This window comes from Gobius niger, assembly GCF_951799975.1.
Source record: "Gobius niger genome assembly, chromosome: 19".
Taxonomy (NCBI): domain Eukaryota; kingdom Metazoa; phylum Chordata; class Actinopteri; order Gobiiformes; family Gobiidae; genus Gobius; species Gobius niger.
The window spans coordinates 15,418,796-15,445,824 of record NC_136870.1 but is presented as its reverse complement, the minus strand read 5'-3'; the positions used below and the strand labels follow the sequence as shown (position 1 = coordinate 15,445,824).

Sequence of the window (27,029 nt, the reverse complement as noted above, 5' to 3'; positions counted from 1 at the left end):
GATATTAACTGTAAATCAGGTCAAAACATAAACATTTTGATAATTAAAAGGCAAATTCTCCTATGGAATTGTAGCATGTCCTCCACTTGATTTGTTTTAGAATGTTCTGATGTGATGTTAACACAACCCCTTACACTTATTTCATGTTTGAACATAGAAAAACATAGCCCTATTGAGTGTTAGGACAACAGTATCTTGGTCGCATACAGCAGTATCCCCCCGAGGCTGGCAGTGGCGGCAATGGCAATGACCCTCACTAAAAGAAAGTCCATGGAGTCTTCCAGTTTGGTGTGCAGCTTAAGGACCTGCCTGTGGGTGTCCTCGCGGCTGCCAGAGTTCTCGATAACGTGGTTGGCCAGGCCGCGCTTCTCGTTGAGCGGCATCTGTGCAGCCACGCGCTGCTCCGCCTGCTCCTGGGTCAGGCCGTCCCGCTGCATGAGGCGCTGCAGCTGAGTGGCAGGGTCACTGAAAAGGAACCAACATTGGGGGGTTATTTATGGTGCCGCCAGAGAGGCTTGTTAAAAAATCCACAGGCACAGAGCCGGGCTAACAAGGGAAAGAGAGGGAAAGCTGGAGAAATGTATCCAATAACTGAAAAGTGATAGCTTAATGGGCAGTTTCTGTCAAATAACAACAAAAAACTTTGGTATTTATCATTTTAAATTCAGACACCTGTAAACAAACAGTGCTGAAATGATGGCAGGATGGTGGGAAAATGAGGCTCTCACCCACCAATAAACTACTACAGTGTGGTTGAGGAACTGCGTCAGGCGTCTGGTCTCAAAAAGAAGGGGCACATCCAGCACAACGTAGCGGTACCCTTAGGAGGGGAAGCACAGCGAAACAGAGTTAATTAGAGGCAATGCTTTTGTAGACAAAAATGTAACACAAATAACTATTTACTTTGCAGGAACAAGCAATTTGTATAGTCACTAAAATACAAAGTGACTTCTATGTGGCGGATATCAGAACTGTTGCTGTGTAATGAGCAAGTTACAGTTGTTTCCACACCATATCTGATATTTCAGTTATCTTTTGATTTGGCTTGACAGCATTTCAAATCCTTTGGGACAAATTGCCTCACACTTACTGCACCCACAGCGTGCTTTAATGAAGTGCGCACAGACGACTCCTCACTCACCTCGAAGGAAATAGAAGACTATCTGTTTAAGCATGGCTTTATGGATCTCTGGATGTGTGATGGAGTTGAGCAGCTTCCTCTTTTCCTCACTGCTGAAAATGAGTTGGCCCAGCTTCTGCCTGTCAATCTCTCCATTCTCTAGCAGCACTTCTGACCCAAAATGGTACACTATACGGTGGTAGGCTGGGGTACTTGGTTCCACAACTGTGAAAAAGGGATCTTTGATCATAATATTCAAATATTTAAATCTTGACATTCATATATCTACGCACAACAATAAAGGATATCAGAGTAATCATGTAAACGTTGTGTACAAACAAAAACAACATATCTTTCTACATAATTATTCACCTAGTTTCATGACCTTTTCATCTTGACATTAGAAAAACATTGCCCGCCAGTCAACAGAGAAAGCTGTGATTCATGTCCTCTCTCTCCGAGGGTCTGTCTTAACAAACCTCCTAAAGGCTCAACCTCTTTATGTCCATTACAAATGCTCCAGTAACAAGGCATTAGTCTATGAGCTACTCTCTCATAATAGTTGAGTAATGACAGAAAATAGGGAATTTTAGGTCAAGTATTTGACTGTTGTCAGACATTTTAGAAAACAAATTCTTTATTGGGACTGCACTAATATTACAAAGACTACATTGAACATAATACTTCATGTATGCACCTCACCTTTTCTAGCTACAACATCAGCATCTATAATAGGACAGCCGAGCTCACGTAGCATTGAAGACACAGTGCTCTTCCCGGAGGCAATGCCTCCTGTCAGCCCCACGAGGAACATCCTGAGGTAAATAAAACCAATTAGCATTCTAAACATTGTGATACTACATGCACTGTGTGCAGCCTATTAAGACCCCGGGTAAATACATTCAACAAACAGTGTAATTGATTTATTAATTAATAGTAAGTTGATGTCATTATATGAATTCTCAACTCAACAATAACTCTATATCTAGTATTATGGCAAAAGCTATGACAAGGTCTGTTACTGTTGGTGCACACTGCAATGTACACACCGTGAACTTGTGAGAATGATTGATGGTTATTTAATAAATAAAAACACACACAAAAACATCGTATACTTGTTGCTCGAGTAAACAAGGCGCCCCCTGCTGCATAAATCCTCAACTGCTTGTACGGCCAGAGCCAGAAGTGACAAACAACCGGTCGTGGACAAAAATAAAAGTAGTTGAGGCCATTTTTGGCCTCACACATGAAAGCAATTCTAAAAACTAAGATATAAACATAAACAAAACTTATATCCCCAATATTCAAAATATCACTTTAGATTAATTTCTAATGTTGGAGGGGTAATTTACATCAATTTTATTTAATGTTGCTTTTACCTTAGAAATGCAATGTGCTCTTCAAATACTTGACTTCAGGTTTCCCAGCTGACTTGAGCCGTCAGGGCTAAAACAGTAAACACAAGTGCTGCTAACAAGCTAAAGCTAACATAAGTGAAATTCAGGTCACAACAACATCAACAACTCGTCCAAACACTACTACTGCCATAACTGTTTAACTAGTTTAGCTGCAGAGTCACCAAACCTTCTGTTACACACGATATATTACATTTAACTCACTAACTTCAGCATTCATTCGACTGACAGCTAGCTACTTAGCTTCATAGCTTGACAGGTGTAACGCTGAATTCTGTCCGACTCATTAAATAGACCACAATAGTTCCAATGAAAAGTAACTATACACAATTGTTTATTTCATAAAATAAACAAATTGAGCAATTGTTTTATGAAATAAAAAACAACTTATACATATACTTATAATATATACAATTCCATTAATTACAGATTTATATCATAACAATTGATTGTCCTTATAACCTACACAACATAACAAAGCAACTTAACATTGAATGTGCACCCTCTGCTTATAATTTAGTTGCAGAGTCTGTTGAAGGACTGGAAGAATTGTGATGATGTTTTGAACGTTTCCCTTTAAAGACCATTTCATCCCCATTCTCCCCCTCTTCCCGTTCCAGTCTGCCCCTTTTCACAAAATGATTTATCCTTGACTCCAAGCTCTGACAACACGGCCGCTCCAATAAAGGCTTATAATTTTTCTGCCGTGAGCCTTCAAGCAGCAAGCAGTGGTTTGTTGGCTCAGCGCCTGGGGAACGATAAAACGACATGCACATTACTTGTAAACAAAACAAAAATAAAACAAAATAGTAGAAATAATACTGGTTAATGTCATGAAGCTCTCTACCTTTTGTTTCCAAATCCTGGAGCATCCCTGAGAGGACACTGGCTCTGACTGCACTCTGTGTCCAGTGTTGCTGTAGCACATTGAAGGTGTAGTTTACTTCCTCTTTCTCTTGTGTCCAACTCAAACCTTCAAAATGACAATCGAACAGGACAAGAGGGTAGTCCACTGCCATGCTGTAAAAGACAGTCAATCTTAACAAAAAAATATTTTTGACAATAAATAAATTTGCCTGTATAAGTGTGAAACTCTTACTTGTACTGGGGTTTTCGTGGGTTTTTTGTAACATCCATAAGTTGATCAATAATGTCAGGGTCTTCAAGTTTCTGCCCAATTAGAAGAAGCACTGCCATCATGCATCGCACCTGCCCAGAAAGAAATCATAAAGCCCAATACATTTTATCTATAGATTATGTAAACATTATAATTACAGACAATTCAACTTCAGTCGTGAATTTGACAAGGTTACTCAAATTGCAAAATCAATCTTGATTTACCTGGTGATAGAGAAAGGCAAGTCCTTTGATCTCAAATATAAAAAGCTTGTAGGGGTCTGTGCTGTTGGCTGACAGTGATTGTACAGGTCTCACTGATGCCGACAGGATGGTCCTCTCAAACTGGAGCACACCATTGCCAACATCCATTTTGCACAGGTTACGGAAGTCATGTGTCCCTTCATATCTGTAAGAAAAATCCAAAACAATCCATTGTATAACAGTATTGGACCCAATTTGAATGCCTTTTGAAATGATTCACACCTTTTTGCAGCTTCAGCCATGAGATCCACATCCAAACCTCCTCTGGGGAAATAGTAACGGTATGTTCTGGACTGACAGTCAAAGCGTGCACTGAAACCCTCTGCAGCAGGAGCCCAGTCCAAAACCCGAATATCGAGAGGCAGAACTCTGTTCAGCATTTTCACATATGGAAGCTCTTGGTCGTCAGCTTTATTCTTGACAGCTGCATCCACATTTTCAGGAAGTATGACTCCGAGTCCTCCACAAAATTGGTTTGAGCGCAAGTCGATGCTGATGACCTATGAGAAGAGTAATAACATACATTATCACAAATGATCGAAGGTTCTCTGAAAAGAAAAGACATACTAAAAGTAACCAAACAATATTCAAACTCTGGATGAACAGACCTGAGAAAAGGCACTGACTCCTTTATCAGTGCGCCCACAGCGGTGGTAGCTGGAACTCTGTCTGTCCTGGATCAGTCTTGTTTTGAGAAGAGATTCGAAAAGTCTGGCCTCCACCGTGTTGTCTGTATTGTCCTGAACCGCAAACCCCTGGTAGTCCCATCCTAGGTACGCCAGCCTCAGAGCTACATGGCGTTTGGGGTGGACTGAAAAGTCAAAGGGACGTTTCTTGCCTTCTTTCTTCTCCTGTTTATTACTAGACTTCTTCGCTTCATCTTTAGCATCACTCATGTTCTTTGGTAAACCTGTATAACCCGCCAGCAAACTCGTACAACTTACGACACCTAACAGTCCAACAAACACGGTGTGTTTAAAGGGTCCGAAATTAAAATATTACCCCAATTATAAGAGATTTGCAGATATTTCTCAAGTTGTCGTCTGCGGATCATACCAGTCACACACGCTGCGGTTTCACGTTGATGCGGGGTCGAAATAATCGACGGAACCGTTTCCGGTACGGAATTGTGGGAAATGTAGTTTTTAATAGTCATCCGATACAAAATCCAGCATTGACAAAGGTTAGCTAGTGAGGCTCCAAACGACTTTATTGTAATGGTGGACAAAATCAGCATGGTACTGCACCTCAGTGAGTATTTTTTTTTCTTTTTTCACATTTTTATTGAAGGTAGCAAACAGTATGACAGGCACTTTTTCTGAATAGGTACTATAGCCTACTCATCAGTTTGAAGCTGTGGTATTTTATCTTTTTTTATGTCAATGAAGAAGGAAAATCCTGTAATTATGCCAAGAACCTGCCACAAGAGGAGAAAAAGGTATACTTACTATCATAGTATGAAACAAAGTGAGGAGAAAACATAGCCAGGATGATCACCTGTGTAAGACCAAAAGCAATGCACACTGCAGCAACCCACAGCATATTTGTATAGAGATACTGCTTTATGGCAGACAGGCAGCCCTGGAGAGAGACAGATACATCAATATATCAATTAAATAATGAACATCTTCACCACACACCGGGAAGCACAGTATGTCATAGTTTCTCCATCACACACTGGGCCAGTGACTTTCCACAATTTATTGTTAATTCTGTTTTTTACTTTTTCCTGAATGATGTTTGTTGCAAAATCTTTCTTCTCACTGTCATTGTTCAGCTCTTTTGCTTTTGTGTTCATTGTGCTGTCAATCTGCAAGAGTAAAATTGCATTATGAATAAGTAGTATTTTTTACTTAGTTAATCACTGAGTGTCAGAAATGCCTCACCTTGTTGCTTAGTACATAAAAAGAAATGCCAGTAAAAATCTCCAATAGAATGACGATAATGAGGACAGAAATGAACTGGAATAGGAATAGAGTTAATTCAGTGATTCAATAGTGTTGAAGCAAACTACCAATTCTTTCAGCTTTATTGTGAAGTTGTTGCTTATATAAATGAAAAAAAAAAATGTGCAGAAAGTATATCTTCTTCGTCAGATTGGGAGCACACACTACAGTTGCAGAAACATCATTATCAGTGCTGCATAGTCACAGTATTATTGCTACTTACACAAGCCACCATTTTGAAGTCGTTGGTGCAAGCAGCCAAGAAGCCCAAGAATGAGAGCAAAACTACGATGACCCCCAATGACAACAGGACGATGGAGAGTGAATCCAATGCCCACGAAAAGGCCAGTGTGTGCGTGTACATCGCATACTGTGCTCCTAACATGATGAGTCCAGCACCAGACACCTGTGGAGATACAAAAAGAGAAAATATATCCCCATAGTTAATCTGACAGAACCATTTTCAATAAAACTCATTCAGAACTTACCAAAAACAGTCCATTGAAGAAAACGAAACAACACTTAGTGGTGCAAAAGTTGCACATGTTCAGAATAGTGTGTTCAAAATCCTGTGGTCAAACTGAGGGAGAGAGCTGTACGTACTTTGGAAAAACAGTTGAGCCAGCCTTTCTGATATGAAAATGAGAAACAAATCGGTCAGGAGCAAGTACTGTCATGAAAAGTGAAACATAGCCTGATAATATTGATATGATAGCCTTTACTTACATGTGGTACAGTCAGACAGTTACAGCAAGAAGAGCATTGAATTTATGTTTGGGCTAATACAAGCTTAACCAACATTAACCCTGGACTTATCAAGAATCCTAAGCCTTGACTTTGTAAATCATCTCCAAAAGGCTTCTGAACTCTCCTTTTATAGCAGTACATTTCTTTCTTTCTCCTCCACAGTGACTGGTAGCTCTTGCTCTGGGCTCCTGCTCCCATCCTTTCTGAGTGTCTAACATCTGGTTGGGGAACAGCTGTGCGGTCCAACCCCTACAGGCCACAGCATGGACCAGCGGGTTTGCCACAACTGACAGCCTTTGTATTGGGACTTCCACATTTTGAGGTTTGTCAGTGGCCGGGCCAGCGCGCTTCAGGCAGTCGGCTTGGTCTTTTGAGTTGCATGCTTTAGAAGAACAGAGCAGATTCCACAATAGAGTCAATTGGCTTTATTCAAAATTGTACATAGAAAAATCATAGAAATGTGCGTTTTTGATGAGCTTTACCAAACGCCCTCTGCTCACTCTACCCATTAACTAATACCCTTTCTGCAACCCGCCACAAGAGGGCCCCGTTCCTGTTGTATCACCACATCCTGCCTCTTCTTGGATGGGAACAGCACACAAAGCAGTTAATTTGTCCAACTTATTGGCTCCTTTTCAAAACAGGAAGTCACAGCATTTAGCATCATTGGCACTGTGGACTGAAAACATTGCCCTTCCTTTGCATTTTTGACCCTTTTCCTGTTTTGAATTCCTGGAGATTTGAAGATTTGAAGCATATGATAAGCATAATTGCCTGGAAAAGAGGCATGGTCTGTTGCGAGCGCAGTTCCCATGTCCCATTTGAAACACCCATATAAGGCCTAATTGAAAGCACAGATATTTCAAAGGTTAGCATGTTCTGCATTACTTCACCTAATATGGCCTTGTCTTAGGAATGTACCCAAAGCTAAACTCCCCATCATTCATTCCAGTTCGCACACAATATCACAATTTGATTAATTAAATTGACGTTGTAATTCTTAAGTAACTCCTCGTTGCTACAAACTTCACAAATGTTTGTAAATGCCTGTAGTGTTAGTTTCTAAGTCTGTCCAGTGTTAAGCTCTGACCAGAGACCAGAGACCAGACACGTCCTCACCCTCCATCAATCAACGCACTCTAAGCTCGGTGGGACATGTTTGTGTCAGACATATGGTACTACTTTGAACATACCAGGAGACTGTTCCCACTAAAAGAAATGTGTCCATTAGGAATCACATCAGAACAAAGCGGGCTGTTATGCAAACACTGTTACAGCGATACAGACTTGGACACTGCACAACAATATTAAGAAGGAGACAGTGGGCTTTACAAGTCTCATTTCGCTAATGTGTTCACTCAGTTGCTCCCTTTCACGTTGCTTGCATAATGCATACTGTAAAACAGACTTGGCAGAGACAAAATAGTTCAAACAATATTATGTGATGTAAGAAAAAAAGACAATTAAAGCCTTTTAGAGCTTTGGTTTTTCTTTGGCACCCACCTTCAATCTCATAAGCTGCGATCCAAATGAAAGTTATAATTTAATTCATGAGGAAAGTACTTGTTAAAGTAAAAATAATTAAAAAAAACATTTACTGGTGCCACACATCATTTCAAACATAAAAAAAACCACTGCTTTAGGTTATGATTTTATAACAGTGTTGCTTTTGCAATTAAGACTCCTAATAATATGGGGGCGACAGTGGCGCAGATGGTAGAGCGGGTCGTCTCATGATCGGAAGGTCAGGGGTTCGAATCCCACCTCCTGAAAGTGCACACTTTCGTTGTGTCCTTGGGCAAGACACTTCACCCACATTGCCCCCGGTGTCTGCGTACATTGGTGTATGAATGAGAGTATGAATGGGTGAGTGTATCCTTGCTGTAAAGCGCTTTGAGTGCCTAATGTAGGAGGAAAAGCGCTATATAAGTTGAGACCATTTACCATTTACCATTAAATATGGCCCTAACATGAATATTCGAATGAACCAAAGATAGTCACAGTTATTCAGACCAAGAGTGCTGCAAATGTGAACAGACAATTCTGGCATCTCTCTCTTTGAATATTCATAGGTCTCACATTTATTAGAAACAAGTTTACTCAAAACACAATTCCTGTCCCGGTTACACTTGCAACAGTTAGTAGCTGTGGTCACATGACCCGCTCCTCTCTGAAATCCCACCCCCAGAGGTCTACCTTGAATGATTTCCAACATGTTGTGGCTCACTGGCTGATAGGCGGAAAGCTGCTCTACAGGCTCGTCCTGATTCCTCCTCTGTCTGACAATAGCTGCGGGCTGCTTTGTGTTTACAGGGAGGGAATAACATGCTCACTTGAAGCACGGAGTTGGCAACAACCATTTTATCAAGGTAAATGCACTTTTTTATCCTTATTTGGACTATTTCCCCTTCAGACTAGTTTATTACAGTGGATTTCAGACTGTGGTGTGTGTACTACTGGGGGTACATGGCCTTCTTCAGATGGAAGTCGTCTGTAAAGTCTGTGCAGGTCAAGTCTTATATTTGACACAGTTTGGACTACGTTTAAAACTCATCTGAATTAGCCCTAATTTAGTCATGGGAGCTGGTTGTGTTTATGCTTGATTGTTTTGTCTGTTATTTCTTACTTATACTTTACAGTTTTACGTTACAGTTTCAGAATCAATGGTCTATTGCTGTGGTTCTCAAACTGTGGTACATGTACCACTGGTTGTACTTGGATGTCTCCTGATGCTATGCAGGGAAATTACTCATTTTTTATGAGTAATTACAATTTTATTATGGTGTTTTGCAGGCTCTATCAGGTTTACACACCAGGTTTTTGTGTGTCAAAAGCTGTTTTGGACATTTTTGTCAGAATTCAGTGTTAGCCTAGCCCTGGTGGTATTGGGAAGCCACATATGTTACAAGATGTAGCTGTGAAAGAGAATCACTGGCGTGTTGTATTCCCGCTCCTCAGTGATTTGCCTCTCCCACTCAATTCCTAAGATCTTTAACCTTTCATTTCTCCACTGCATTTCTCAATAGCGCTCTGTCATATGTTCTCTTGCGTTCTATTCATAGCTTTTGTCATAGCTGTTTCTGGTTATTTGAAAAGGGCCCGGTTCATACCAAAAGATGAGTTAACACTTTACATATTTCGTCTGTGAACTGATGTCTGTGGTTGCAATCTCATCACTAAAGGATGGACAAAGGAGCCAAGGAGATGTTTGTCTCCACTTTCCGGCTGGCGCTGAAACCCAAAGTGGGATTTTTCAGTTCCGATAAAGCCAAAGAGAACGGAGTGGAGACGGAAAAGAAGAACGGGAAGAATGGATCTGCAACAGGTAATAGTTTCTGAATCGAACTGCTATTACACTTTCAAGTAGAAGTACCCACAAAAGTACTTTTGTATATGCTATATATAAAAAATAATGAACTTGTCTCACTGGCAACTCTAATTCAGTCCCTAAGGATCACTATGTTGGAACAGTTGACAGTTTCTCCACTACCTGTGCTTACATAATATATCAAAAGAACGATGTGTATTCTAACTTCAACACATGCCTCACCCCACTTTCACCCTTGGGAACAATGTACAGCAAAGTCTACGGTCCACTGTGTACCAGCTTCATAGTGATTACTCCAGTGGGTGCAGGTTCTTTTTTCTTTTGAGTTTTTGTCACTTTTTTGCTTTGTCCTTTGAGGCTTATTATTTGTCCCTTTTTTTTTGTTTTTTTACATTTTTTGCCACTGTTCTTGTAGAGTTTTTGTCACTTTTCTGCTGCACTTTTATCATTCAAACAAACAACTTTTTTGTTGCTCTTTCATCCTTGTTGTCTTCTCGTTTTTGTTGCTATTTTGATGTTTTGTTCGAGAAGCGGGGAGGGAGGGCCTGGCACACCCATCCCCCCGAATATATGCAGATCTCTCAATCACACACTGAAAATTTTACCCCACCGTCTATGCACACGCACCCTCAAAAGTTTCTCTCTCTGGGCCTCCGGACCTTCGTTTTGTCCTGGTTAAGCTGGAGAAAGATTTGCTAAAATGCTAAAATGCAGTAAAAAAGTGCATCCATTGGCCTGGTGTCATCAGGAGACATGGAGATGTACAACTGTGTATCATCAGTGTAACTATGAAGGTTGACTCCATGTCTCTTGATGACATCACCAAGGGGGAGCATATACAGGTTAAAAAGCATTGGGCCTAAAATCGAACCCTGGTGCACACCACATGTAAATTTATGAACCCTAGAGGAGCAAGTATCCACATGAATGTCCTGTCTGTGAGGTAGGATGTAAACCACAAATGGTTTACATCCTAATCGAAACATTTTTACTATCAGAATAAAATAACATGGATGAGCACTTCTGAAACCACTGTATGCTAAAACCTGTGTTGTTTCAGCAGCATGTTTGATAGACCCTTAAAATTCCAATGAACCTGCCGTGACTGAAGCGACAGTGCCCTGAGGCTTTCCCACTCCACTCTCATGGTCACACAGAATTGCATTCCAGTGTCCACTGGTGACCATTTACTTCCCACTGTGTGTTTTAGATGAACATTCCAACACTGGGAAGCACATGGTGGGAAAACTCAACACAGAGTTCAATAGTCCCCATGGAAAGTCTGCATTTAGCTGCGCAACATCTGCAGTTTAGTGTAGCGTGGAAATAACAGGAGGTAATTGTGCGAAAAGACTTGAAAGACTGAGATCAGGTTATAAAAAAGATGAAAGCGAATTAACGCATATTGGATCATGTGTTTCAAAAACTGGAAATATTGATAATTGCCTTGTCAAGATGTAAGTCTCAATGTTTTTAGTCTGAACTAATGAATACAGTAGTGTGGGGAAGCAGAAACTGTCACTTTTAACCTCTTAAACCCCACCTGAACTGAGCACATTTTCTCCAGTTTGGCATTACCCAAATGTAAAAGCTTTTTGAATAAAGTGTCAAAATAGCAACAAAAACAAGGATGAAAACGCAAACATAAATATGACTAAAAAGTGACGACAAAGCAACAAAAGAGCATCAAAAACATGCCGGAGAAGCAACAATAACACATTAAAAAAGCGACGAAAACGTGACAAAAGAGAGAAAAAACGCAATGAAAAACAAAAAAAACAAAAACCAAAAAAACATAAAATTAAAGTGACAAAAACCCGACAACAAAAATACTTAAAAAATGCGACAACAATCAGTTTTGTAGGTCTTAGCTTTCAAATGTGGCATTACACTGGCATAGAGGCTGTAAGCTTTTAGATTCAGGTAATGCCGAACTGGTGAACATGTGCTTGTTAAGGCAGGGGGTAAGAGGTCAAAGTACTTTGTAACAATTTTGAGGGTACATACACCATTCATTTTCTTTAGTAAACAAATTGATTTATTAGTTATTAGTAGTGTGTCACACTCCTCTCTCAGGTTTCAACATGGCTTCATTCTTTGTGCAAATTGTTTTCAGGCCCAGAAGCAAAATAACTAATAACTCTGTGACATACTTGGCTTGTTCAAAATGTTCCAAGTTTCTATCATCCAAGATTTTGACGAAAACAAGATTAGTCTTATTCACCGACAAATATCTACTGAGAATGATTTACGAATAATGACCTATGTTTCATGTGATGTATCTCGTATGCTCGTAAATACTGGAAATAAAAAGGCTTATCTGTTGATATTAATCTGTTGTCCACATGCCAAACTGTCTGCAGCTCTCAAAGCGGAGGCCCCTGAGTTCAAAGAGCCGTTGGACGACTGTATCGTGTGTGAAGGGACTGATGCCACTTTTCAGGGGGTTATCTCGGGAAGTGCGCCGCTGACTGTTTCCTGGACACACAATGGTGAGTAATTCAGCAGTTTCAGTCAAAAGTACAGCATACAATAAACAGCAAGAGAAACGAGAGGTCAAGACTTATTTTGAACTGCAAACTCAAATTTCTAAACCGGGCTTTGCTCAGTTACCCAGTGCTTGAGTATTATTTTCACCCAAATCCTCTGACTTCAGCATTTGGACTTTTTACTTGTACTTAAAATAAATAAATTAAATGCAACGTTACTCCTACTTGAGTCAATATGTTGAGTACTTTACTCACCACTGTCCACCAGAGCCATCTAATTCAGCTATTTCTGCATCTCTTGGCAGCTTTTATACAACTCTTTCACTCCATTGCAGTGGCTCTATTGTTTTGTCCAAAGCTGTACTGTTGAAACAAGGAAAGCGTAGAACATATTTGCAAATGTTTTAAGTGGAAGATAACATCAAGTGTTTCCTTGTAGGTAAAAAGGTTATGCCACGCAAGACTTCCTTCCACAATGGGGTTGCCACTCTGTCTTTGGTCAACTGTTGTTTTGCGGATGCTGGTTCATACACGTGTACAGTAGAAAACACAGCCGGGACACAGACCAGCAGCGCAGCCCTTTACGTCACAGGTAAATCCTTAGACGTGATCGAGGTTATAATGTTCTGAGATTTGGTTATCTGGTGTGTGTGCTCTAACCATTGTTTGTAACAAAATAGCATTGAGGGAAGTCCAAGCAGGAAGGAACCAAGAGGTGAAGAGTCAGGTCATTTGTAAAATGGACGCTCCCAAAAATAGTCAAAAAACAACAGAAGAAAAACAACAGACACAGGAACGACCTAAAGGTAAGTTTTGTCATGTGAAATTACAAGGCAACTGTATTTGTACCGTGCATTTCACACAATGCGCCTGACAAAAGACACTGAGGAAGTAGATTCATTCAAAGTAAAAAAAAATGCAGGGCTGATTCTGTAATTTGTTTATTACATAAAAATGGGTGGGTGGTATAAGTATATATATATGTTTGCAGTATCTATAGCATAAAAATGAACAAATCAAACACAGGCCAAAATATTTACCATTGTTATGTAAAGCTTTAACCTGTTACCATCCGCCTAAACCTAAACCTAAACCTAAATGTGGCCATACCGCCTATGCTCTGCCCAATCCCATCAGACCTTGGAAGCTAAGCAGGGAAGGGCCTGGTCGGTACTTGGATGGGAGACCGTTTGGGAACACCAGGAAGCCTAGCGAATGTAATGTGTGAGTGAGTGAGTGAGTGGTGGTGGTCGGAGGGGCCGATGGCGCAGACTGGTTGCCTCTCTTCCGTCAGTCTACCCCAGGGCAGCTGTGGCTACAATAGTAGCTTACCACCACCGAGTATGGAGTGAACGAATAGTGCAATGTAAAGCGTCTTTGAGTGTCCAGAAAAGCGCTATATAAAGCTGATGCATTATTATTATTATTATTATTAAACCGAATGCGTTCTCTCCTCTTTGCCTATAGACAAGAGTAATGCCTTATTTGAAAGCTAAGACCTCACTTTGTTGCGTTTTTGCCACTTTTTTGTTTAGTTTTTGTCACTATTTTAATCGCTGTTTGTTGCTCTTTGGTTCCTTTTTTGTTGCGTTTACATCTTTGTTTTCTTCTCGTTTTTTGTCACTGTTTTGTCGCTTTTTCCGAGAAGCGCCAAACTGGAGAGAATATGATCTGTTCAGGCGGGTGTTAAGATGTTAAAGGTAAATAAATGGGTGTTCTGCTAAGAAACCTTAAAGGAATTTACAGTATTTTTCACATTCCTAAAGTTGCCTAAACAAACAAATAGTTGTTTAAAGCTAAATTGTTTGTTTTGGCTCTCAAGATGATTTTCCCATAAGAAAGCTGGCGTTGGGTTGTTATTAAAACCAGTTTGGAAATGAACATAAGGCGACACTCGCTGCATCAATCCCACCACCTGTCCCCAGTTAAGTCCTGATTAGTGCTAGGAGGGCCTCAAATACTTGAATGAGGACTGACATGTTCACATATAAAACTTCTGCTAGTTTCTTTATGCTCAGCCACCTAAATTCAGCCGTTTTCCAAACCACTATCTTCTGCAATTGTTCTGAATATATGTTATGCTTTCTCACAAAATGTACTACAATTTAATGAGATGCAGATTGTCTTTACCTTCGACCAAACATGGCTGCTTGATTGTGATTGGCCGGAAATCTCTTAAACCTACTCCTTGCAGTAGTTCATGTGTAAGCCCCGCCCACTTCTGCAGGTGCTCAAACAAAAGAGGTGATTTTTTAGGGAACAACTGATTCCTCTTTATTTGCGACTAGTATGTTTTTTTAATCCTATGTTGTAGGTCCTCCTGTTGAGTTTGTGAACCCGCCTGAGAAAGTGGAGGTGCGCATTGGTGGAAAAGCTCGGCTACACTGCACATTTCAGAGCGCCTCTGTCCCTGTGGCCTGCTGCTGGATCTACAACAGAGAGAAGGTAACACTGCAGCTCAGGGGAAGCATTATTAACTTGGTCATACATTAAGTGATCATGAAAGCCAAGGTAAAAGTTATATGTGGCATAGACATTTGTGACACTTTTTTATGTTTTCTCTTTGCAGGTGGTGTTGGGGGGTAAGAGGATCTCTTTCAGAAGCACTGATTCACAAAGCAGCGTGGAGATCGATCAGGTCTGTCCAGAAGACCAAGGCTGCTACACCATAGTTGTACGAAATCGACGGGGTTTTGCGCATCACACTGTAGCACTCAGTGTCATAGGTAAGAGCTTATGTCTAGTTGATACTAAAAGAGTGTTTCTCAAACTTGGAGCCATTTTGATTACATTTTAGGCTGTGACTACTGGTTTGTCCTGATTTGGTTTGGATCTCAACTGGAGGGTCACGGCACCATTTTCAGTGGGTTGCGGGCTTTTGCCAAACCCTATTGATCCTTTTTTTTTTTTTAAAGATAATTTTTAAGAGGGAAATTCATGATCAATGGTTAACCCCTTAACCCCACCTTCACCAAGTCTCTCTGATCTTCGTATCAGCTTTACCAAAATCTAAAAGGGAACAGCCTCATTTGAAAGCTAAGGCCTCCAAGACATTTTTTTCATTGCTTTTCTTTGTCACTTTTACATACATTTTTGTTGCGTTTTACTAACTTTTTCTGTTGCTCTTTCGTGCTGTTTTTGTCACATTTTGGTCATTTTTTTCATCACTTTTTTGTTCATCTTCATCCTCACTTTTCTCTCATTTTTGCCGCCATTTTGGCACTTTTTCCAAGTTGCTTTTAGATTTGGGTAAAGCCAAACTGGAGAAAATGCAGACTGCAAATGATTTACATTAACATTTATATATTTTGGTCATGATACGTAGAAGCAACATTAGTTGAGAAACACTGCTTTATATCATGGTAATGTTCTCAAGCTGTCATCTGTACTGGATTTATTTGTGCTTAGATTCAGTATAAATTTGATGCTTTGCTCTTAGATCGTCCGGACCCTCCTGCCTCCCATCCCGTTGTATCGAAATTAACCAGCGATTCTTTGGTGCTGTGCTGGACCGGCCCGAGCTACGACGGGGGCACGGCCGTGTTGGGTTACATAGTGGAAGTCCGAGAGGAGAAGTCTGAAAGCTGGACAAAGGTGACGAAAGACTGTAAAAACACGTGCTATAAAGTCCGATCAGGTTTGGAGCCGAAGGGACAGTATCGCTTCCGAGTCCGAGTATTTAACTGTATAGGGGTCAGCGAACCGAGCCAGCAGTCGCTCTGCATCACCATGGCAACTCAGAGTAAGTATCACATAAAGACATGAATCTGATTTCTGAAAATGCTAATTACTTTATTTTATGCAGAAAAGAAAGAAGACCCACCCAAATATGTTGATGTTGTCGTTGACACAAAAAACAAAGTGAAGGACCACTACGATGTGCACGAGAAGCTAGGAGTGTAAGCATATTTCAGTATTTGCAACTATACCTTTCAGGTGGCTAAATGCTTTATTTGATGGCCTGTTAGTAATCTTTATATAATAGTTGTTCTTGTTTATGTGCATGTTCAAATAACTGCACTACACCTTTCCTCACACATATCAGTGTTTTTCCCATGATAAACAGATCATTGCAGAATAGGAACGCACAAGAGCTGCAGCTTTGAGATGCTCTGACGTGATCGTTTGGTTAATGGTCTCAATTTATATATAGTGCTTCCACCTCCAATTGCCACTAAAAGCATTTAGAGGGATGTTTACTGGCTCATATCATTACTGCTACTCTCTATTGATTTTCTGACCTAACCATTTCGCCCCAAAGTCAGTGTTGAGTCACTGCAGTTCAAGCCCTTGTTGATTTTATTCACATTTAGTTCATTCCAACTATTCATGTTTAGAACTTAAGTCATGGGTTTGTCATATTGTAGACCCAGGTAAATATATTTCAGGATTTTGAAATGGGGCCTTATTTCTTAGTAATCCAGGAAGCTGATGCAGCTCAAATGGAAGTTATTTTAAATGCAAAATGGCTATATTATAAGTGATTTGCCTCAGGAGCACTGTGCTTAGGTCAGACATTTTTTTTAGCAGGCTACTAGTTACCATAGACATGCACTAGCCTAGCACTAGCAATCTCCAAAAATCAACAACACTCTGGATAACTAGGAAATGAGGCCCTATGTCAAAAATCCTGAAATATCCCTTTAAGTTTTAACCTTTAGTGAAGGTCTGGATTAGATACGGTCTTACTCTGGAAGCCATGTTTTTTTCTTCTCATGGGCCTAAGTCAAACTTCAAGTTTCTTTTTGCAGTGGCAAGTTCGGCCAAGTGTTCAGGATGACCCACAAAGAGACGGGTGACATTTGTGCTGGGAAGTTTTACCGTGCCAGATCTTCGAAAGACAAAGCGGCCGCCCTGAAGGAGATTGATCTAATGAACTGTCTCCACCACCCGAAACTCGCTCAGTGTCTTGGCGCTTATGACACCCACTCTGAGATTGTTATGGTCATGGAATAGTATGTCATTTTTTAATATATATATTTAAAGTCACACTGCGGAACATTCCTGGTTCCGGGTGAAATGTTACACAGTGTGGCTTTAATAAAGTCTCTACCTTTTTAAAATGTCTTTTTATTAATGAGCTTTGCCTCCAGTATTGCAGGTGGGGAACTGTTCGCTCGTATTGTTGATGACAACTTTGAGCACACGGAGCCGACCAGCGCTCGCTACATGCAGCAGATTTTAGAAGGAATGCAGTACGTCCATAAGCAAAATATTGTTCATTTGGATCTCAAGCCAGAAAACATTGTCTGTGTGGACACAACCGGCACAAGTATTAAGATAATTGACTTCGGGTTGGCCAGCAAACTAGGTATGTTATTTATGCTGATAAATTATTATATTATAACAATCACTTACAAGAGAAAAGCATAAATGTGTGGTGTAATTTAAGTGTAGTTTTATGAGCACCAAAATACTGTTTTATCTATTGTAGTCTATGCTATTCATTTTAAGCTGATGCAATTTCTTTCCAATTATCTTTATCTGTATGAGCTCTATAATTGAAATATTCTCTTACCAAATATACTGCAAATGCCTCCTTTTAAAGATACTATCCATCTTTTCTAAAATTAGCAACGGTTATGCAATGATGTTTAACTCCTGTAATGACATCAGCTCATTAGATGCAACAGAAAGCTTGAGGTCTGAAAACCTGCAGCACTGCTTTCTCCTAGCCTGGGTGGTCTATTTACAGTTGTAGTTTAGACAAATACAAACAGTAACAGCCCAATCTAAATATCCGACAGCATCTTGAGTTCTTGTTTTGTTTTGTAGATGATAAACCTCTTATGGTGATGCATGGGACGCCAGAGTTTGTGGCACCAGAAGTGATCGGCTTCGAGCCGGTCAGTTTGGAGACGGACATGTGGAGTATTGGAGTCATATGCTACATTCTGTAAGTCAACCCATCGATGACAGAAGCGAGAAAACGTCAGTTTTTCAGATTATGAGCCCTTTTTAAATGGAAAACATGTTTCTTCTACTCTTGGCGGCCCCTGCTGGTTGCTTCTTGGTAGTATCACAAAACCGATGCATGTCGATAAATTAGAAATCGGGGGAAAAATCGGTTTGAAGTCCCATTCTATGAAATGGTTATTGCAATTTTAAATTAGCTTATTTTCATTATATTTACAACAATGTTTTAAGCTTCTAAAGAATATGCTTTGCTACTTATTGTAAATGGGAAAACAAAGAATTTTCACTGTTATGAATGTAGGATCTATATATGAATTTAATGGAAATTGACTCTAACTTGTACTTTAACCTGTGTATAAATCAAAACAAGCTTATCTCCCATGTTGGTATTTTCTAATTAACCTCCAGCCTGTTTTAATTTGTTTGTTTTCATCATTTGTTAATTTTTAGGCTCAGTGGAGAGTCTCCCTTCCAGGGCAACAACGATGCTGAGACTTTAGCTTTTGTGACTGCGGCGAAATACGAGTTCGATGAGGAAAGTTTTGAGGACATCTCTGACGAAGCAAAGGATTTTATTTCTTCATTGCTTAAGAAAGACCAAAAGTGGGTATGAATGCTAATTAGAGCTACTGTCGCAGAAAATGTAAAACTGTGTGATATATCATGACTCTGCAGCTCCAGATTGTCGTGCACTGAGGCGTTGGCCCACCCCTGGATGGCTTCTTTCACCCCCCTTTTGCGAAGACCTACCAAATCTCTAAACAAGACCAAAATGCGGCGCTTCTTGGCCAAACGCAAATGGCGGGTTAGTCGATTTTTGCTTTTTAAAATTCATCACTGTTCCTTATGACATTTCAGGGGACCATTGTTGTATTGGGTCCCGAAGCCTTGTAGTTGGTGAGCGCGGTTCGTCATCCTCTTGAATGTGACCTTTTTAAACTTGCAGAAAGCTGGCAAGGCTGTCCTGGCCCTCAAGCGCATGGCTAACCTCTCCAACAGGCCGGACTCCCCTGGCAGCTCTTCAGAGGGTAAGACCGATAAGGCCGTTCACATACACAATGGCATCCTGTCCCTTGGGGCATGGGCTGCGTACGGCGGGTGACTCAGTTTCAGATTGTCACTTCAAGTTTAGCCCCTTTGTGATCAGGTCTTTGCTTCTTCTTCTCCTCCTCCACGTGCTTCTCATATAGAGCCAGGCTGGAGCCAAGAGGCAGAGGAGGCCATCCAGTCTTTGGATAAGCAGCTTCAGTGTGAACCGCGTTTCCACCAGGCGCTCAGAGACGCCACGCTGCCCAAGGGAGCCACTGCGCAAATGACATGCCTCGTCAATGGTAAAAAAATGGCTTCCCAACTTGATCACTTTTGAATAGGAAGCCCCAAAAAACTGTGTAAAAAAAAAGTGGAATTATTGGCAGTATAAATCTTAAAGTGATAGTCTGGAAGTCTAAATGTTTTATAAATGGTATAAAAAATGCAAGATCGACCACCTGGCCTTGCATTTTGATGTTTAGTAAATAATAATAATATATTACTTTTTGTAAAGTCCCTCCTTCCCGGATCTCAAAAACTAATCGGAGTCTAGTATCCTCCCACGTTGACCAATGAGACAAGCTTTTCCTGTGAACCAGCCTATCCGGTCCAATCAGGAGGGGAGGGGAGGGGTTTGATCAAAGAAAGGCTTTCTGGTTAAAGAGGGGTGGAATTTGATTGTTTACTTTTCAATTTCACTCTCTCTCTCCTCACTTTGCAAACTTGCAGACTATCACTTTAATTCACTCCCTTGGATGTGCTGTAATGGTGTGTACAAGTGGTGTGTGTGTTGTTAGGAGGCAGGAGTGTTTATATAAGGTTTGATTCAAAGTAGTAAGCTATCCATTTTAATAATTATATTCAATGCCTTACATTTGCCTTTTGGATCCATAACCAAATGAGACACTTTAGCCACAGTTTGTAAGATGTTTTTTGTTTTCTGTGTTGCAGGTTATCCAGGGCTGCAGGTTAAATGGCTTCAGAATGAAAAGGAAGTCCCAGAGTCGTCACGAGTGACAAAGGAAATAAATGAGGACGGCGTTTGCTCTTTGGTGCTCACAGACGTGAAACCCTCTGATTCTGGGGTGTATGTCTGCAGAGCCAGCAACAAGTTAGGAGAGGCGATGTGTTCAGCTAAACTGAACGTGACACACTAATGTAGACGACCAAAAAGTGTGAGTTCAAATGGAATTTGAAGGTTTTTTTGATATATTGATGTGTGGTGTCAAAATTAAAACTATGAATGTACAGTTAATGGACAATTGTTATGCGCTGATGGTCAGCAACATTTACAAGATTTGTATTATCAGATATTGCACTAAGATATTACAACAACATAAAGCACAGAAATAAAGTCATTTGTATAATTTTTTGATGTTGGATTGAGTGTAAAAGCACCACAGTTTATCCCAACTTTTATTATTAAACCTCTACTTTATAAAGGCATTTGATAGATACATCTGAAATTAACATTTTTATATCTCCACATAGAATTTTACATATTGGAAGAACGTAATATAACACAAACCTCAAAGTACCTAAACAGAATAGTAATTTCCACATCAACATTAGTATAAAAGGTTAATTCCATTTCATCAATTGAACAAAAACTTCAAACTAAATGTTAGGGTTGTCCCAACACTTTCATTACTTGCTCTCCCTAAAGACTTATTCCCAAGTAAAATTATTAAATATGTCCCTGCACCATTTCACTTTATTTTGGTTAATTTTTGATACATGTTAATCATCTACCTTGGACCTTGAAAATTTGCAGCATTTATGATTCAGTTTCAAAACCATAAAAGTGAATTCATAAGATAAAATCCTAACTATATTAAACGGTAGCCATGTGAGTTTGCTGTAGGACCAGGCAGATGACCAGATATTGCCTAGAAGAAGCATATTTTTTTTCCCCTGCAAATGGCACAGAGGCAGTTATAACTTGAAGGCAGCATTTCCTTGTGTTTTGAGTCTTTGGGATCGGCATGTCCTCCAGAGCGCAGAGTACCCTGACCCACACAGGCCTCTACTGTCCCGCTTCTCTTTGCTGGATTCTTTTCTGGAGTAAATTCCATGCTTTTAAAACCTTCAGGACAAGCAATGCATAGTTATTGAAAGATCATATTTTTTTCTTTTTACTTGGTGGTATAGATGTGTTTCAAACCTGTTTTTGGGTCACCTCCGGTTCCCACAGTGTAGTCAAAGCCACATTGGCGTACTGCACCTGCTTGTAGTTGGACCACTGGCTGTGCAACCTCCTCAGGGCGTCCTCTGTGCTCACCCCATCACGCTCAGTTATCCGTGACACTGCCTGGAAATAGAATACAACTGGCCTTCAGCGTATGCCTCCCTCTTGTGGTCGACTAACTACATTACACTTTTGACTGAGCTCATTGTGGGATGGGCACAATGCACAAATTATTCAACACCGTTCAAAAGCAATGGACATCTATCTATATATATATATCTATATATCTATATACCTCCTCTTCAGGGATCACCGTAACCCAGACTTCATGGACCATATCGTTCCAGCCAGCCTCCAACAGCACTGCAGCATCCAGCACACAGACTTGTTTACCTGCGACAAAAGTAGGATTAGAAAATGTTTCAATAAACATGAACGTTTCAGACACAATCAAGTGTACACAATTAACACAGTACCTTCTTCTCTAGCTTGTTGAATTCTGTTTTTAACTATCAAGGCAATCTCTGGCCACACGATATCGGTGAGGGCTTTTAACCGTACCTATGAAGAACAGAAAAAAAGATAATGTGCCTCAAGGTTTAATTTATTAAAAAGCATGTAAAATGAGATATAAATTTGATATAAAATACCTGGTTTCCAAATACTTTCTTTCCTAATTCACGTCTGTTGATTGTTTTATCCTCATTAAGTATATCTACAAAAGAAAAAAAACATGATTACTGTTAAATTCCATTTAAAGAACAAAAGAATTAACACTTATCTTTATTCATGATTTGATACATAAATACATACATACATAATACTAAAAATCCATTTATGACACATATACACACATATAAATATATATATATATATATATATATATATTTTTGAATCATTTTAAGGTAAACAAGGTAGGTGTTAATAATGGTCATATTTTTGACATGTTTGTGATGGGGCATTTTCCCAAGTGAAACTAAAATATTGTGTTTAAAAGGTGCAGTTCAAAAATGTCATCTGTCAAAACAGACGCAAGTCGCCTTTGATCAAAGAGTGAATGGAGCCACATGAGAAGGTATACAGCACATTTGAAGTGCCACATCACAGTGAGAAGATGGACTGCGTTCATCATATGTTATAAATCACTGTCTTTGCAGATATAACATGTCGCTCCTATGCTCGTTTGTCGTTGAGCCAATCAAAACTGTAAAAGCCATATGTCATTCCATCATCTTTCATCAGTCTTCAAAGCCATGACCTTTACTGCCATCAATATGCCAATCAATACAGTGTTTTAAATAGTAAAACTATACATAATACTTCTAAGGCTTGAATATCACGTCCAGACTGATAGCACAAGCTACCTTTTCCTTCTGTGAATGTGTTTCCTCACCTGACCCAAACTCCTCCAGCACTTTGTGGTAGGCCGCTGTTCCAGGCAGGTACACCTCGTGGCCCAGTTTGTCACAGTCGATCTTGACAGCACCCAGCTTCTCCAGCCGTTTGGCTATGGAGCTCTTTCCGCTGCCACTGCCGCCCGTGAGGCCAATCACATATGGGAGAAGGGGGAGATCAGGCGCATCCTAAAGCAAGGCCAAAAACAAAATTGTTTCTTTTTCTCGGAAGTCCCAACTTCTATATATATATATATATCCAAATTCATGACTAATAATATTAAATATAATAGGTATTTATATTGCAGTTAATAACAGGATGATGATAATGTTTCTGCATGAGCCTTCATCAGATCATCTTAGAAACACAGTGTGTGTGTGTGTGTGTGTGTGTGTGTGTGTGTGTGTTTGTGTGTGTTCTAAGTGTTCTAATTGAGTGTGAGATGCTGTTTTTTTGAGATTTTCCTCAACATCTGCACCTCTGAGAGTACTTCTGGTGTGCGTTGCTTCTATTTTTTCATCTATATTGCAGTTAACACCAAGGTCCTTCATCAGCAGTATAAGCAGTATCTGTTTGATATTATCTTTGTCGCTCATAAACATTTGTCACTCGAATTGTTATTACAATATCTAATAGTGATGCATTTTGCTTATTGCGATATGATAATGTTCAGGGTTACAGACTTGTTCTTCTATTTTGTCACCTTAAAAAACAAACAATCTGTTTTCGTGACATACTTTGGGTGGGGTGAGGAGAGTCCCAAGCAAACGTGTGCGCAGACTGGACGAGCTGATTTTCTCCTCTTCAATTTCTGAGTGGTGTGCATCTTTAAGCAGCTGGATCTCATGAAGAACAAGAGCCGGAAGACCCTAAGAAAACAACAACAAAAAAACATCATGTCACATTAGCCGACAAACTCATAGTGAATTGTTGACACTTTTGGTATAATAGTCATAACATACATATTAAATTCTGCACAGAGAAATATGCTGACTTACATTCTCGATGCGTTTCTTGTTGACAGCCTCGCCTCCTCTCCGGGTCTCCTCACTGACTACAATGCACTCCAGCAGAGGGTCTTCCACTGACACTCCAAGAGGGTCATTGAGAGGCACGATCTCCACCTCCAAAGAGGGTTTCACGTCGCGGAGAAACTCCTGCAGTTTTTCGACCCGCACAGAATAGGGCTCGATCAGCTCCTTCAGCACTTTTCCTGACAATAAAGGGACAGTGTTTGGAAAGGGCTAAAAATGATGAATAATAAAAGCAGATGTCCCTTCTGTAGTGGCTGTATTTTGGCATATTTGTCACTTGTTTTGAATATTTTTTAAATATAAGGCCAAGATAAACAGAATGAATACAAAATGTAGGTCTAGACAAAATTATTCAAATTAATGATGGATGATGCCTGGTGAAAAAACTGCCTTCCTTTTCTCCAAAATCCTATGGACATTTCATTGAAACTGTTTTGCACCTCAGAGGCTTGTCAATCTGACCTCCACATGCGTCTTGTACTCTCACAACCTCGTCCTAATTGTATCCTTTAACTATTATTATTTTTTGCCATATTCTAAATAATGGAGCTGGCTCCAAAATCCCAGTCGAATTGCTAGCATGAATGAGATGGAAGCCACGCGCCCTCAGTTCATTCTTAATTTTACAGTCTATGGTTGTAACTGTCAAGGATAGACTCCACCTAATTTGCATAGTAGGACAACTGTTATTGAAAGTAGCTCTCCCGCCATGTAAAAGTAGCTTAAAGGGATATTTCAGGATTTTTGACAAAGGGCCTCATTTCCTAGTTATCCAGAGTGTTGTTGATTTCTGGGGATATATTTTTTATTTATTCATGTCCTTATATTTGAATCGTTTAGTGGTGCTAGGCTAGAGCGTATCTGTGGTAGTAGCCGGCATTAAAAACTTCTTCTAAATCATGGGGTCGTCCTCCAAACGTTGCCATATCTGATTTGTTGAAAGCTAGGATTTGTGAATCCCACATGTAGTAATGCCGCCGCAGGTAAACAAACTAGTGTAGATCCAGTAACCGAGCAGATCACTCCGCCGCTGCGTAGCTTACAATCAGGAAGCTGATACTGCTCAAATATAAGTGGTTATATTTCAAAAAATATTCACTCAACACAGACATTTATATCGGTAGTCTGGTGTTATATGTGATTTGCCTCAGGTGCACTGCTTGGGTTAGACTGTTTTTAATGCAGGCTACTAGTTACCATAGACATGCACTAGCCCAGCACTAGCCTAGCACTAGCCTAGCACCACTAAACTCTTAAAAAGGACTGCCTGAATAAAAAAAAAAAAAAGAAGAAATCTCCAGAAATCAAAAACACTCTGGATACATAGAAAATGAGGCCCTATGTCAAAAATCCTGAAATATCCCTTTAAGACCCGTGTAAAGAAACTCAGACAAATATGCAAAAATATAAGTAATCCAACAGAGGCCAAAAACTTTTTCGAGAAACTACATTTTGGTTTTTGATACTCACTTTTTAGCATTGCCTGGTCACACACACCAATAATGAATCTCCGATTAGCCAAAAGGCATGATATGTTGAGCAGAGTCCTGTGGGCGCCATGAAGCCGGTCAAAGGTCCCGCCAACAACCACATCATTGTACGTTTTCATCGCCTCCACTGTCTCCTCAGGTTCCTCCCGATCGACCTTTTCTTGTTCCAGATTCACTAACTGCGGGTGAAGCAACACCGACGACAGAGAGGGGCTGCACACATAACAGCGACCAGTGTACTTTTGTAGACATTGAGTAACTTGATGTGTTTGGCTTGTATCCAACACCGGAAAGTCTGTCAGTACAACCTCTGGGGAGTGCGAGAGGGGCTGAGGCGTGGGGAAGGGACAATTTGGGAGAGCGGCCGACTGAGCGTGCACATTTGTGAGCAAAACACGTACGTCTAGGTGGCCGCATATGTCTGCCGCATTGTTATACAGGCGGGTAATGAGTTTAGACAGATCCACCACGGGGGGAATGTATACCGGGCGAGCCTGACACTCCTTGCCCAAATTGAGTCCTGGGTGAAGGTGGACGTAAAGGGTGCGTTCGACGAGCTGCGCGGCGGAGCTGAGGACGGGGGCGATACGCAGCGGGAGGGTGTGCAGGGGAGAGGTCAGCACCAGGATACCAGTGCTGAACATGGACATCTTCCAGGCTTTTTATTCCCACACACAAACAGCTGGAGGGCACTGTAGGATAAAAGCAGAGGGTGCATTAGACAAGTCACAACTAGGTCAGGACGTATGTGATGTTCAAAGAGGACAAGTAAACACTAGTTTGTAGAACAGAATCATTGACTGGAGTTAACACATGTTGTAATAACTCATTTATTACACTATGACAATGCAAGGCTATACCACATGGGCGTTTATATTGGGCTATAATACATTGCTGAAGGTATTTGAGAGGAAATAACTTTGTCTTTCTTGATTTACATTACTATTTTTACCTCACCTTCAGAGGTCTATGCCAGGCTGAGGCTACAGTAAACTATGATGAGGCAAAAAACAATGACAGCGGTTTTGAGGTGCGTGTTTTGTGCCTTGGAAAAGCAAAAAACCAAAACAAACAACTGTATTCGCCAATCACTATAAAACAGATGAGATCATTCAAACAAATAAGTGCAAATTGCAAAACGATCTTGGGTTTTTAACATTCCCTGCTATCTCTATACGGTGGTTATCGTTAAAAAGCAAAACCATCCAGTGAACCTCAGTTAAAAAGCAACGAAGGTAATGAATAACATGTTTTAGGTGGTGTCGGCCTTCACACCATAGTAATTCACCAGTAAATAACTCCATGTAGCAGTTTTGCTAGGTTGCCCCAGCTTACCTGTGCTGGTCGGCTGTTTTGCATGCCAAAACGACACAAGACAGTAGCTGTTGTTGTTCACATGGCTCCAAAGGGCATTGTCTCTCAAAACATGACACGCAAAGGAGAAACGAGCATTAAACAAGTCCCACAGAAATGCCAAAGATTCGCTAGAAGTCACTCATAGGGACAGCAGGGTGGCGAGTCACGTGGTATTTGACGTAGACTTTGATTGGTT

General features: G+C 40.4%; 5 protein-coding genes across 6 annotated transcripts in view; 2 read left to right on the top strand and 3 right to left on the bottom strand.

Annotated features, from left to right (window-relative positions):
* Positions 1-27,029, top strand: part of c1ql1l (complement component 1, q subcomponent-like 1-like) — an 80,841-nt gene that overhangs the window by 18,177 nt on the left and 35,635 nt on the right. The window lies entirely within an intron of this gene.
* Positions 93-2,782, bottom strand: dcakd (dephospho-CoA kinase domain containing). The gene is made up of 5 exons (XM_079577411.1): positions 2,500-2,782; positions 1,823-1,935; positions 1,142-1,345; positions 733-820; positions 93-465 (listed from the first exon to the last, which is right to left on the bottom strand). The coding sequence occupies exons 2-5, from the start codon at positions 1,932-1,934 to the stop codon at positions 180-182; spliced, it is 690 nt and encodes a 229-aa protein (XP_079433537.1). The 5' UTR covers position 1,935; positions 2,500-2,782; the 3' UTR covers positions 93-179.
* Positions 2,957-4,980, bottom strand: pus3 (pseudouridylate synthase 3). The gene is made up of 6 exons (XM_079576989.1): positions 4,524-4,980; positions 4,138-4,415; positions 3,877-4,060; positions 3,635-3,744; positions 3,383-3,555; positions 2,957-3,283 (listed from the first exon to the last, which is right to left on the bottom strand). The coding sequence occupies exons 1-6, from the start codon at positions 4,809-4,811 to the stop codon at positions 3,045-3,047; spliced, it is 1,272 nt and encodes a 423-aa protein (XP_079433115.1). The 5' UTR covers positions 4,812-4,980; the 3' UTR covers positions 2,957-3,044.
* On the top strand, positions 9,778-20,542 carry LOC306978203 (myosin light chain kinase, smooth muscle-like). Its single transcript, XM_079576718.1, has 16 exons — positions 9,778-9,933; positions 12,300-12,428; positions 12,865-13,017; positions 13,106-13,231; positions 14,740-14,870; positions 14,995-15,151; positions 15,865-16,167; positions 16,231-16,324; positions 17,177-17,380; positions 17,519-17,736; positions 18,201-18,321; positions 18,792-18,944; positions 19,017-19,146; positions 19,288-19,369; positions 19,532-19,672; positions 20,322-20,542. Exons 1-16 carry the CDS (start codon positions 9,792-9,794, stop codon positions 20,525-20,527), a joined length of 2,490 nt encoding a protein of 829 aa, XP_079432844.1. The 5' UTR covers positions 9,778-9,791; the 3' UTR covers positions 20,528-20,542.
* coasy (CoA synthase) lies at positions 20,810-26,992 on the bottom strand. Of its 2 annotated transcripts, XM_079576970.1 has the most exons (11): positions 26,813-26,992; positions 26,435-26,522; positions 25,458-26,169; positions 23,952-24,166; positions 23,691-23,822; positions 22,952-23,141; positions 22,209-22,273; positions 22,035-22,119; positions 21,854-21,951; positions 21,535-21,681; positions 20,810-21,456 (listed from the first exon to the last, which is right to left on the bottom strand). In XM_079576970.1, the coding sequence occupies exons 3-11, from the start codon at positions 26,125-26,127 to the stop codon at positions 21,397-21,399; spliced, it is 1,662 nt and encodes a 553-aa protein (XP_079433096.1). In that variant the 5' UTR covers positions 26,128-26,169; positions 26,435-26,522; positions 26,813-26,992; the 3' UTR covers positions 20,810-21,396. The 2 variants fall into 2 exon arrangements, with proteins under 2 accessions (XP_079433096.1, XP_079433095.1); XM_079576969.1 differs by lacking the exon at positions 26,435-26,522.